Below are 13,292 nucleotides of genomic sequence, written 5' to 3' on the forward strand. Positions count from 1 at the left end.
TGGTTGAAGTGGGCTTGAAGTGGTAGAAAGGGACAACTATCAATAACTAGCTAGTCAGACTAATCATACTAACCACGGGGGGCAGTAGGACAACATATGTGCCTGTATGCTCTAGTCCAACCGTTGCTTGTCTGAAATCTTCAAAAAAAAAAAAAGAGAGAAATCAATCAATAAATACTACTGCAAACATATTCTGAACTCAGTATTTTGATAATTGCAGAGGGAAAATCAAAAGTGGTGGGCTTCGCTTTTATTCAAGCTGATTATGCCACCCTAAAGTGGTGCAATGCAGTACTTGCCCAAGGGGAGTGAGTGGCAGCATTGATGGAAGCCTAGTGTGAAAGCAGTGTGTAAAGTTGAAGTGACTTTGAACAAAGAATTTTGGAGAGACTAAATAAGCTGGGGTAACTAATGAAAACCAGTCTGGGAATGGAATGCAGAGGGGGACATGAGAGTCCCAAAGGAAAAATTGATGGGACTTGCTAACTAATGAGACATGGAGGCTTAAAAAAGAGAGAGGAGAAAGATATAAAATGTTTTAAAATATTCTCATTATATTATTCAGTGCCACTAAGAATCACATAGCAGTGAGAGGGAAGGCGGACGATGTAGTGTATAGAAAATGGGGAACACAGGAGGCTGGAGAGTAGCACTTCACATAAGCAAATCACACACATACACTAATGTCTGATAAATGTTTGTTAGGCTGAAATTATTAGCAAATACAGAGAGAAGGGATCCCATTAATGCCCACATGCTATCTTTATTTCAAGTATTATCAGGTGGAAAATAAAGTAGTATCATTATGGTGTTGATGGTCTAAATAGGTGAACAATCTCCTACATCATATTATATAGAATCCCCCTCATTTCTTCAAGGTAATTTCCTTTTGATCACTTGGCACTGGTCATGTCTTATAAAGCAAATATATCCAAACATTTTTTGCTACTTCAGCTTTTCCCTCCCTAGTTCTGTTTGCTTATGTAGATCACAAATGTATGAGAAAAACAAACACAATAAGGCAATTAATGTACCTACAGTTAGAGATGTGAATAATATTGGAATTCAGAAAAGGAAAGGTTACATAAATAAACCTCTCCAAACTCTTAGGACCAATTATTGGTTTTATCTGCTTCTACCCTACCTAGAGCTGTCCAAAGGGATTGCTAAGGCACTTGCTTCCTAAAAATCCCTTTCCTGCTATTATGATTCACCCAAAGCAGCATGGTATATGGTAGAGATGCATGTCAGCTCTGCCTATAAATGCACCAAGGCATATTTCTCATAAGCAAATTTTTACATACACAGAATGAAATAGAGACAAAAAAGTAATTATTGCCTTCATTGTTTGGACTCACATTTATAAAAATAAATTTTTAGCCTAATTCTAAGATAGTCATTTCAACTGTGCTTCTTAAAAATCTTAAACACCAGGATTTAGTTAAAAATATCTTCAGTTCGCCTACATTTAACCTTTAATTGTATCTTAAGAAACCTGTAATGAAATTAGCATGGCCAAAATACACTTACTAACAGTTTTCCTTAATTATTATCTAGGAACTATTTAGAAGTGGATTCTTTCCCGATTTACTTACATTTTGTAAAAAAAAAAAAATGGAAAGTTAATTTATGAAATTAGAAATGTAGCTGGAAGTAAGCCTAGCCCATTTTATAATGAGAAAAATAAGACACAGAATATGTTTTAAAGTGGCTTTCTCAAATGAACCACAACCTTCAGGATTAGACTTTCCCTTTGAGATATTGAGGTACAGAAAATACCCAGTTTTTAGAAGACACAAAGGAGGCTGAAGGACCAAAATTTGTGACCTGACACTACCCCACCCTAAGGGGTGTTAAGACCAATAAATAACTATATATGGTATGCTGCTTCTGTCTTCTGAGTAAATCAGTTATTCAGCTAACATGTAACAATAACATTATAAATTATTTCGCTATTACAACAACCACAAATAGATATATAGAAACTTCTACAAACAAACTACCATGTATAAAGAAAATGAGTAGATACAGGGAGTGCAATCAGAATTAGACTAATACTATGATCATCTTAATATATCAGTTAAATGTTATGTCCTCATTCCAAGACTCTCATTTTATTTAGCTTCTGCATTAATCCAGCTGCAAATTGACTTAATCCAGATTAGTTCTTAATATATTACTTATAGCTTTTTACCAGTGCTACATTATGCATTTTCATCCAAACAAGTATAATAATTTTGTCAGGTTCATGTAAAAGCAATTTTTGAATATACAGCAAATTGTTATATTAAAAGAAAATTTTCATATTTTTTCATAGACTTGAATCAAAGGAACCTTTCCTGTCTGTTGGGTAAGTATATATTTAAATACTTTAAGTATTAATTATTTAATTCAAATTACCAAGAACTTCTGAGATGGTATTTTCAGTCATTTAACATCATATTTAAAATCATAACATATCATTGCATGCAACATTGCTATCTATGTTTTATAAAGACTTAACTAAAATGCTCCCTCGGTTGTACTGTGACCTCAGAAATGCAGCTAATGAATATATATGAAATCCTATATCTTCCATAAAGGCTAAACAAAGTACACAGTGATCATCCATATTCTCTTCATGTAAAAATATACTCAGGTTGGTTTTAAAAATTCCTCTGAGCCATAGCTTCACCATTCCAAGCCTGTCTACCCATTGCCACTCTCCATTTCTTTCAATCTACTCTATTCAGTTTCTTCACCCACTTCCATAAGTCTGTCTTCACAATCAATATCTATCTTTTCTCCTTAGCTCTCATTTCACTTTAATTTCTCCAGTTCACTCACATTGACTGCTTCTTTGCACCCAAAGCTGAGGAACCCTGAGGCAAATTTAGATAAGACGAATGCTTGCCTGCTCTGATGGTATCCTCCTTAGTCACAATACGTATCTTTAAGAATAATATATTGTTGGCCGGGCGCGGTGGTTCATGCCTGTAATCCTAGCATTTTGGGAGGTGGGTGGATTACCTGAGGTCAGGAGCTCAAGACCAGCCTGGGCAACATAGTGAAACTCCGTCTCTATTAAAAATACAAAAATTAGCTGGGCATGGTGGCACATGCCTGTAATCCCAGCTACTTGGGAGGCTGAGGCAGGAGAATTGCCTGAACCTGGGAGGTGGAAGTTGCAGTGAGCCAAGATCACACCACTGCACTCCAGCCTGGGTGACAGAGCAAGACTCTCTCCCAAAAAGTAATAGTAATAAAATAATAACAACAATATGTTTTTGACACGAGTGCACATGTTCTATTTTTAGGCATTTCAAACTAAGAATAAGCAATGTTGTTTGTATCTCATCAAATACTCCTTTGACTAACATATTAAAGTGTATTATGAAAGGACTTTTGCACTTTCAATATTATAGATGATATTGTATGAAAAAGTGGTGAAAAATCCAATGTCTTGCCTAGAGAAATCATGCTATATTTGATAAGGGAAAAAAAGCTGTCATATATAGGCAGCCACAGTACTGATGCTTAATGACCAGAAACATGGAATGGGGTTAGATTTTTAAGGGACCAGATCAATTTTCTTTTATTACTTTGTACATGGTCATTGAATATTTCTACCAATCATTCAACAACATGGTTCCCAATTCCTTTCCACTCTTCATAAAAGCTTTTCAGAAAGCCACTCAAATCATGGAAATCAAAATAATTGTTAGGGGATGTGGAAGACAAAAAATGGAATATATGCATTTATTTGAAGACTACGTGGAAAATGAAAGGTCGAGTTGGTCTGGCCCAAAAGAAGTGATAAAGCATGCTTTTTTCCCTATGTTGATCATCAGCTCCTATTGTTAAAAATCTCTACACCTGAAGAAATCTTTTAGTTTGAATGCATATGTATCTGCCCTCAAGTCAAAAGGCTTGAAATAGCTTCTCTTCACGCCTCACTTCATGCAGTTTCTGTGCAGCCTTTACTGTTCTCCTGGCTATTATGAGATGGAATTCCTTTTTTATTGCATACTTCTGTTTTAAAAGGCAGACCCTAAGTAATCTTTGTTTTAAATTTATCAAGAGTTTAGCACTGAGTATTAGAACCCTGAGAAAAACTTTCCAAAAAAAAAAAATAATAATGTATCACTCAGCAAATGCTCAAAGTGGGAAAATTAGCATGGCACACATAAGATATTGCTTATGTCTTAAAAGTAAAGTGGTGTGAAAGGCAACCCAAATGATTCTGCTGAATGGATATTTTAATTTATAGCTAAATGTTTCTGTTCCCTCAAGAAAATTATTTTAAATAAGATTGTCCAAAAGTATGTATGCTAAAGTGGGCGACTCACTTGAGTTCAGGAGTTCAAGACCAAGCTGGACAACATGGTGAAACATCATCTCTACAAAAAATTACAAAAATTAGCTGGCCGTGGTGCCGTGCCTGTAGTCCTAGCCACCTGGGGGGCTGAGGCGGGAGGATCATTTGAGCCCAGGAGGTCCAGGCTACAATGAACCGAGATCACACCACTTCACTCCAGCGTAGGCAACAAAGTGAGACCCTGTCTCAAAAAAATAAAAGCATGTATGTATCTCTCTGCTACCTTTTTCAGTGAGAAGATGTAAGTTCTTTAGTGGTGATTGGTGAGATTTTGGTGCGCCCATCACCCAAGCAGTATACACTGCATCATATTTGTAGTCTTTTAGCCCTCATTCCCCTCCCAACCTTCCCCCGCAACCAAGTCCCCAAAGTCCATTGTATCATTCCTATGCTTTTCCATCCTCATAGCTTAGCTCCCACTTATCAGTGAACACATACAATGTTTGGTTTTCCATTCCTGAGTTACTTCACTTAGAATAATAGTCTCCAGTCTCATCCAGGTTACTGCAAACACCGTTAATTTGTTTCTTTTTATGGCTGATTGGTATTCCATCATATAAATATACACCACAATTTCTTTATCCACTCTTTGATTGTTGGGCATATGAGTTGGTTCCATGATTTTGCAATTGCGAATTCTGCTGCTATAAACATGCATGTGCAAGTATCTTTTTCATAGAATGACTTCTTTTCCTCTGGGTGGATACCCAGTAGTGGGATTGCTGGATCAAATGGTAGTTCTACTATTAGTTCTTTAAGGAATCTTTACACTGTTTTCCATAGTGGTTTTACTAGTTTACATTCCCACCAGCAGCGTAGAAGTGTTCCCTGTTCACTGCATCCACTCCACCATCTACTGTTTTTTGATTTTTTGATTATGGCCATTCTTGCAGAAGTAAGCTAGTATTGCATTGTGGTTTTGATTTGCATTTGCCTGATCATTAGTGATGTTAAGCATTTTTTCATATGTTTCTTGGCCATTTGTATATCTTCATTTGAGTACTGTCTATTCATGTAATTAACCCACTTTTTGATGGGATGTTTGTATTTTTCTTACTGATTTGATTGAGTTCATTGTAGATTCTGGATATTAGTCCTTTGTCAGACGTATAGATTGTGAAGATTTTCTCCCACTCTGTGGGTTGTCTGTTCACTCTCTTCCTTTTGCCATGCAAAAGCTCTTTAGTTTAATTAAGTCTCAACTATTTATCTTTGTTTTTGTGGAATTTGCTTTCGGGTTCTTGGTCATGAAATCTAGGGCAATGTCCAGAAGCGTTTTTCCAATGTTATCTTCTAGAATGTTTATAGTTTCAGGTTTGAGATTTAAGTCTTTAATCCATCTTGAGTTGATTTGTGTATAAGGTGAGAGATGAGGATCCAGTTTCATTCTCCTACATGTGGCTTGCCAATTATCCCAGTACTATTTGTTGAATAGGGTGTCCTTTTCCCACTTTATGTTTTTGTTTGCTTTGTCGAAGATCATTTGGCTGTAAGTATTTAGGTTTATTTCTGGGTTCTCTTCTCTGTTCCATTGGTCTATGTGCCTATTTTTATACCAGTACCACACTGTTTTGGTGACTATGTCCTTATAATATAGTGTGAAATCAGGTAGTGTGATGCCTCCAGATTTGTTCTTTTTGCTTAGTCTTGTTTTGGCTATACGGGCTCTTTTTTGGTTCCATATGAATTTTAGAATTGTTTTTTTCTAATTCTGTAAAGAATGATGATGGTATTTTGATTGGGATTGCATTGAATTTGTAGATTGCTTTTGGCAGTGTGGTCATTTTCACAATATTGATTCTACCCATCCATGAACATGGGAAGTGTTTCCATTTGTTTGTGTCATCTGTGATTTCTTTCAGCAGTGTTTTGTAGTCTTCCTTGTACAGGTCTTTTGACTCCTTGGTTAGGTATATTCCTAAGTATTTTAAATTTTTTTGCAGCCATCGTAAAGTGGATTGCATTTTTTATTTGATTCTTAGCTTGGTCGCTGTTGATGTGTAGCAGAACTACTGATTTGTGTACATTAATCTTGTACCCAGAAACTTTGCTGAATTCTTTTATCCATTCTAGGAGCTTTCTGGAGGAGTCTCTAGGGTTTTCAAGGAAAACAATCATATTGTTAGCAAACAGTGACAGTTTTACTTCCTCTTTATCAATTTAGGTGCCCTTTATTTCTTTTTCTTGTCTAGTTGCTCTGGCTAGGACTTCCAGTGCTATGTGAATAGGAGTGGTGAGAGTGGGCATCCTTATTTTGTTCCAGTTCTCAGAGGGAATGCTTTCAGCTTTTCCTCATTCAGTATTATGTTGGCTGTGGGTTTTTCATAGATGGCTTTTATTACATTGAGGGATGAGAGTTTTAACCATAAAAGGATGCTGGATTTTGTCAGATGCTTTTTCTGCATCTATTGAGGTTATCATGTGATTTTTATTTTTAATTCTATTTATGTGGTATATCACATTTATTGACTTGCATATGTTAAACCATCCCTGCATCCCTGGTATGAAGCTTACTTGATCATGGTGGGTTATCTTTTTGGTATGTTGTTGGATTTAGTTAGCTAGTATTTTGTTAAGGATTTTAGCATCTATGTTTATCAAGAATATTGGTCTGTAGTTTTCTTGTTTGGTTATGTCCTTTCCTGGTTTTGGTATTAGGGTGATGCTGGCTGCATAGAATAAATTAGGGAGGGTTTCTTCTTTCTCTATCTTGTGGAATAGCGTCAAAAGATAGGTACCAATTCTTCTTTGAATGTCTGGTAGAATTCTGCTGTGAATCCGTCTGGTCCTGGACATTTTTTTGTTGGTAATTTTTAAATTACCATTTCAATCTCCCTGCTTGTTGTTGGTCTGTGCAGGGTATCTAATTCTTCCTGATTTAAGCCAAGAGGATTGTATTTTTTCAGGAATTTATCCATCTCTTCTAGGTTTTCTAGTTTATGTGCATAAAGGTGTTCACAGTAGCCTTGAATGATCTTTTGTTTTTCAGTGGTGTCAGTTATAATACCTCCTGTTTCGTTTCTTAATGAGGTTATTTGGATTTTCTCTCTTTCCTTGGTTAATTTTGCTAATGGTCTATCAGTTGTATTTATCTTTTCAAAGAACTAGCTTTTTGTTTCATTTATCTTTTGTATTATTTCTTTTTGTTTCAATTTCATTTAGTTCTGCTCTGATCTTGGTTATTTCCTTTCTTTTACTGGGTTTGGTTTTGGTTTGTTCTTGTTTCTCTAGTTCCTTGAGATGTGACCTCAGAATGTCAGTTTGCGCTTTTTCAGTCTTTCTGATGTAGGCATTTAGGGCTATGAACTTTCCTCTTAGCACCACCTTTGCTGTATCCCAGAGGTTTTGATAGGTTGTGTCATTATTATCATTCAGTTCAAAGAATTTTTAAATTTCCATCTTAATTTTGTTTTTGACTCAATGCCCATTCCAGAGCAGCCTATTTAATTTCAATGTATTTGCAATGTTTTGAAGATTCCTTTTGGAGTTGATTTCCACTTTTATTCCACTGTGGTCTGAGAGGTGCTTGATATAATTTCAATTTTCTTAAAATTATTGAGGCTCATTTTATGGCCTGTCGTATGGCCTATGTTTTAGAAAGTCCCATGCACTGTTGAATAGAATGTGTGTATTCTGCAGTTGTTGGATGAAATGTTCTGTATATATCTGTTAAGACCATTTGTTCCAAGGTAAAGTTTAAATCCATTGTTTCTTTGTTGACTTTCTGTCTGATGACCTGTCTAGTGCTGTCAGTGGAGTACTGAAGTTCCCCACTATTATTGTGTTCCTGTCTATCACATTTCTTAGGTCTATTAGTAATTGTTTTATAAATTTGGAAGCTCCAGTGTTAGGTGCATATATGTTTAGGATTGTGATATTTTCCTGTTGGACAAGGTATTTTACCATTATATAATGTCCCTCTTTGTCTCTTTTAACTGCTGTTGCTTTAAAGTTTGTTTCGTCTGATATAAGAATAGTTAACCCTGTTCACTTTTGGTGTCCATTTGCATGAAATGCCTTTTTCCACCCCTTTACTTTAAGTTTATGTGAGTCCTTAAGTATCAGGTGAGTCTCCTGAAGGCAGCAGTGAGTTGGTTGGTGAGTTCTTATTCATTCTGCAGTTCTGTATCTTTTAAGCAAAGCATTTAGGCCATTTACATTCAATGTTTAGTATTGAGATGTGAGGTACTGTGGCATTCATCATGCTATTTGTTGCCTGCGTACCTTGGTTTTGTTTTTTGTTTTTTCCTTTTTTACTTATATTTTTGTTTTCTAGTTCTTGTGTGATTTATGCTTTTTAAAGAGGTTCTGTTTTGATGCGTTTCCGGGATTTGTTTCAAGATTTAGAGCTCCTTTTAGCAATTCTTGTAGTGGTGGTTTGGTACTGCCAAATCTCTCAGCATTTGTTTGTCTGAGAAAGATGGTATCTTTCCTTTATATATAATGCTTACTTTCGCTGGATACAAAATTCTTGGCTGATAATTGTTTTGTTTAAGGAGGCTGAAGATAGGACCCCAATCCCTTCTAGTTTGTAGTGTTTCTGCTGAGAAATCTGCTGTTAATCTGATAGGTTTTCCTTTGTAGGTTACCTGGTGCTTCTGTTTCACATCTCTTAAGATTCTTTCCTTCATCTTAACTTTAGATAACTTGATGACAGTGTGCCTAGGTGATGATATTTTTGTGATGAACTTCCCAGGTGTTCTTTGTGCTTCTTGTATTTAGATGTCTAGTTCTCTAGCAAGTCCAGGGAAGTTTTCCTCGATTATTCCCCCAAATATGTTTTCCATACTTTTAGATTTCTCTTCTTCCTCAGGTATACCGATTATTCTTAGGTTTGGTCATTTAACATAATCCCAGACTTCTTAGAGGCTTTGTTCATATTTTCTTATCCTTTCTTATTTGTCATGGTTGGACTGGTTTAATTTGAAGGCCTTGTCTTTGAACTCCGAATTTCTTTCTTCTACTTGTTCATTTCTATTGCTGAGACTTTCCAGAGCATTTTGCATTTCTGTGTGTCCAGTGTTTCCTGAATTTTTTATTGTTTCTTTATGTTATGTATTTCCTTGAATATTTCTCCCTTCACTTTTTGGACTTCCTTGCATTGGGCTTTGCCTTTCTCTGGTGCCTCCCTGATTAGCTTAATAACTAACCTCCTGAACCCTTTTTCAGGTAAATCGGGGATTTCTTCTTGGTTTGGATCCATTGCTGGTGAACTAGTGTGATTTTGGGGGGTGTTAAAGAGCCTTTTTTGTCATATTACCAGAGTTGGTTTTCTGGTTCCTTCTCATTTGGGTAGGCTCTGTCAGAGGGAAGGTCTAGGGCTGAAGGCTTTTGTCCAGATTCTTTTGTCCCACAGGGAGTTCCCTTGATGTAGTACTCTCCACCTTTCCCTGTGGATGTGGCTTCCTGTGAGCCGAACTACAGTGATTGTTGTCCCTCTTCTGGGTCTAGCCACCCAGCAAGTCCACCCAGCTCCAGGCTGGTACTGGGGGTCGTCTGCAGAGTCCTGTGATGAAATGGACTCTGTCAGCGTTCTCAGCTTTGGTGGTTTAATGCTCTATTTTTGTGGTGGTTGGCCTTCTGCTGGGAGGTGGCACTTTCCAGGGAGCATCAGCTGTGGTAGTATGGAGAGGAACCAATGGTGGGTGGGGCCCTAGAACTCCCAAGATTATATGCCCTTTGTCTTCAGCTACCAGGGTGAGTAGGGGAGGACCATCAGGTGGGGGCAGGGCTAGGCATGTCCGAGCTCAGGCTCTCCTTCGATGGGTCTTGCTGTGGCTGCTCTGGGGGATGGGGATGAGGTTCCCAGGTCAAGAAGGATTATGGCTGCCTCTTCTGAGTCATGAAGGTTGTCAGAGAAGTGGGAGAAAACTGGTAGTCACAGGGCTTAACCAGCTCCCATGTAAACCAAAGGGCAGGTCTCACTCCCACCATGTCCCTGCTAACAGCCCCAAGTTGGTTTGCAGGCAGTGGGTGAGCCAGGCTTGAGAACTTGCCCCAGGCTACCTGCCTCCCAGCTGCAAAAGAAAAGGGTTTGGTTCTTCCCCAGCCTGTGGAGTCTGCACACTGGATTCCCACTCTCCCTTGAGTTTTGGCCAGGAGGCTTCTTGCGCCTTTTAAGTTGTTACAAAGTTCAGCTGGAGATTTCCTTCTGCCTGTGGTGTTTTTCCCCTGCTCCTCTGGCCACCCTCCTGATGGATCCCTGTGGTGCCAGGCAGGAATGGCCTGCTTGAAGACCCAGCGAGCTCCCAGGGCCTTTCCCACTGCTTCCTCTACCCCTGTATTTCGCTCAGCTCTTGAAATGGACTCAGCTCCAGATAAGGTCAGAAACTTTTCTGCCGCAAACAGACCTTCAGTTTCTCCAGTGGCGGGTGTGTTTTTGGGAGAGGAGGATCTCCCTTTCCCACTTCCGCAGTTGGGGCACTCACAGTATTTGGGATGTCTCCTGGGTCCTGCAGGAGCACTCTGCCTCCTTCAGAGGGTCTGTGGGTCCTCCTGGGATTGCTGGTTCATTCTTGCAGTTGATCTGGAGCTAAAATTCACCATGCGAGCCTCTGCACGCTGCTCTGTCTGTCCGAGTGGGAACTGCAGTCTAGTCCTGCCTCCCATTCCTCTGTGATGATCAAATTTATGACTTTTAACCCATAGTCACATGTCAGAATAAGTGCATGGTATATGGTTTATTATGTCAGTTGACATGTGAGTATGTAACATTGAATTTGTCCACAGCACACCTCACTCACATTAATTTTAATTCTATGTTCAATAAAAATGTGTGAATTATATTAATGAATAAATCACTGCTAAATATTGCATGCTTCAGTCCACTGCCTGTCAGTGTCTTAAAGTATTTGTTAATATGCACTGGTGAAAGTTGCTTTCACACCCTCATAGTCTTGGACACTTACAAGCTAGATGCCTTAGTTTAGGCAATTACTTTTTTTTTTTTTTAATACTTTAAGTTCTAGGGTACATGTGCACAACGTGCAGGTTTGTTACATATGTATACATGTGCCAGGTTGGTGTGCTGCACCTATTAACTCATCATTTACATGAGTTGTATCTCCTAATGCTATCCCTCCCCCCACCCCACGATAGGCCCCAGTGTGTGATGTTCCCCTTCCTGTGTCCAAGTGTTCTCATTGTTCAATTCCCACCTATGAGTGAGAACATGCAGTGCTTGGTTTTTTATCCTTGCGATAGTTTGCTGAGAACGATGGTTTCCAGCTTCATCCATGTCTCCACTTAAACTCCCAAGCTTCAGGTTCTTGTTTGCGAAACAGAGATTAAAAGATTTAGATAATTTATGTCAAACATTTAGCACAGTTTTCGACACATGAGAATTGCTCATAAATGTTAGCTATTATTACAATTCTGGAAGGTATATTTATGTACCATGTTCTAAAGAGTCAATCAGAAAGCTTTAAAATAGTTCATAGAATAAATCTCCATTTTTATAGGCAGTGCTTTGAGTTACATTATAAAAAACAAAAGAAGTTTCATTATAAAAACCAACAGAAGTTATTATAATGGGGAAAGATAAAAATTGTCATGAAATGAGTTATCAAGCAATATGAGTACAGAGGTTTCAGATTTTAATGATGAATACTAGTAATTGTCATTTAAATTTTTTAAGTAGAAATATTGATACATTTTTAATATGTATCTCATCTTAATATAAATTGGGGAGCCAAATTCTTCCCTGGATAAATGTGCTGTACTAATTTTGAAATAAATAAAATTGTTTGGTCACAACATAGACCCAAGCTGAATACTGCAGTGGAAAAAAAACTGTCAAAGAAAGTTACAAGAAATTATTTCCTTACCGAGAAAGATCATGGAGTTGTGAAAAGAAGTTGAGTGAAATCTCAGGTCTCTGATCTGCAACTATATATATGATATGCAACTATATATATGATATAAAAAGAACTTTCTTCATATACACCAGGAAATGATTTCTAAAATAATGTCATTGAGGGGGGGAAAAAACCTGTTACTTCTTTGTTCATTTAATGTAGTTTCCCTCTAATACACCTAGAATGAGGCATGAAAGCTCATCCCAAAGTGTGATTCTGTTTGTGCAGGTAGATCAACAGATGCAGTGTTTTCCAATGCTACCTAGGTGATTCTGATACCAGTGGGGCCTGGGAGCCATCATCTACAAGGTGCTTTCATCCCCCTCCATTGTTTTCCATACACACATGCACAGGTTGTCACTGTAAACACTTATCATCTCTGGAGTCCCTTCAGAAAATCTTTGAAATGTAATGTCCCATAATCCCTCCCTGTTTTAAATGCATGTGGTGGAGGCCGCCACATTGAACTAGAACTATCCTGGAGTTTACTCAACAGAGTCCAGGATAGATGCAAAGAGCCCAGAATATATGCCATGGAAGCCTGCACACTGCCTATGCCAAAGTACATATAAATTCATTCTGATGTCATCTTAGACCTAAGGCTGGGATCATAATGAATTTTAAACTTCAAAATATTAAATAATATAAATTCAATGTTTAATAAATATCTGTTTATTAAATATTAATATTTTCTATTTAAAACTATTATAAGTATATTATATATTTACTATTTATATATTTATTAAATATATTTAAATTTATTATAAATACACAATATTGAATATTTTATATTATAAATAAAATATATTTATAAAATAAATTGGAATATTAAAATTCTTGCCCATCTTAACATTTTTTAAGATGTTAAGCAACCTTGTTTTTTAATGGAGGGCTTAAGTTTGGGGGCTCATATTCCAATCATCCTTGAAACATTATATCTTAGAGCAATTAACATAATAAAATTCTTCTAGGAGAATGCTTCCTTTCAATGCTGCATCAGATAGATAGAATCTGATCGTGGAAATAAGCTGAGAGAAAACAGGCATCAAGTTTGCATTTAGAAAGGTGAATAAGGCCAG

The 13,292-nt window shown here is 37.3% G+C and overlaps 1 protein-coding gene across 9 annotated transcripts in view; it reads left to right on the forward strand.

The window, feature by feature from the left end:
• RALYL (RALY RNA binding protein like) overlaps positions 1-13,292 on the forward strand; it is a 722,957-nt gene that overhangs the window by 601,016 nt on the left and 108,649 nt on the right. For 6 of the 9 annotated variants that reach the window (XM_054498886.2, XM_054498887.2, XM_054498885.2 and 3 more), the window contains one exon: positions 2,318-2,350. The exons of the other annotated variants lie outside the window; for them this stretch is intronic. In XM_054498886.2, coding sequence (XP_054354861.2) covers positions 2,318-2,350 — 33 coding nt within the window. The remainder of the gene's footprint in view (positions 1-2,317; positions 2,351-13,292) is intronic. 9 annotated transcript variants of the gene reach the window in all.

The sequence above is a fragment of the Pongo pygmaeus genome, chromosome 7, assembly GCF_028885625.2.
Source record: "Pongo pygmaeus isolate AG05252 chromosome 7, NHGRI_mPonPyg2-v2.0_pri, whole genome shotgun sequence".
In the NCBI taxonomy this organism is placed as follows: Eukaryota; Metazoa; Chordata; class Mammalia; order Primates; family Hominidae; genus Pongo; species Pongo pygmaeus.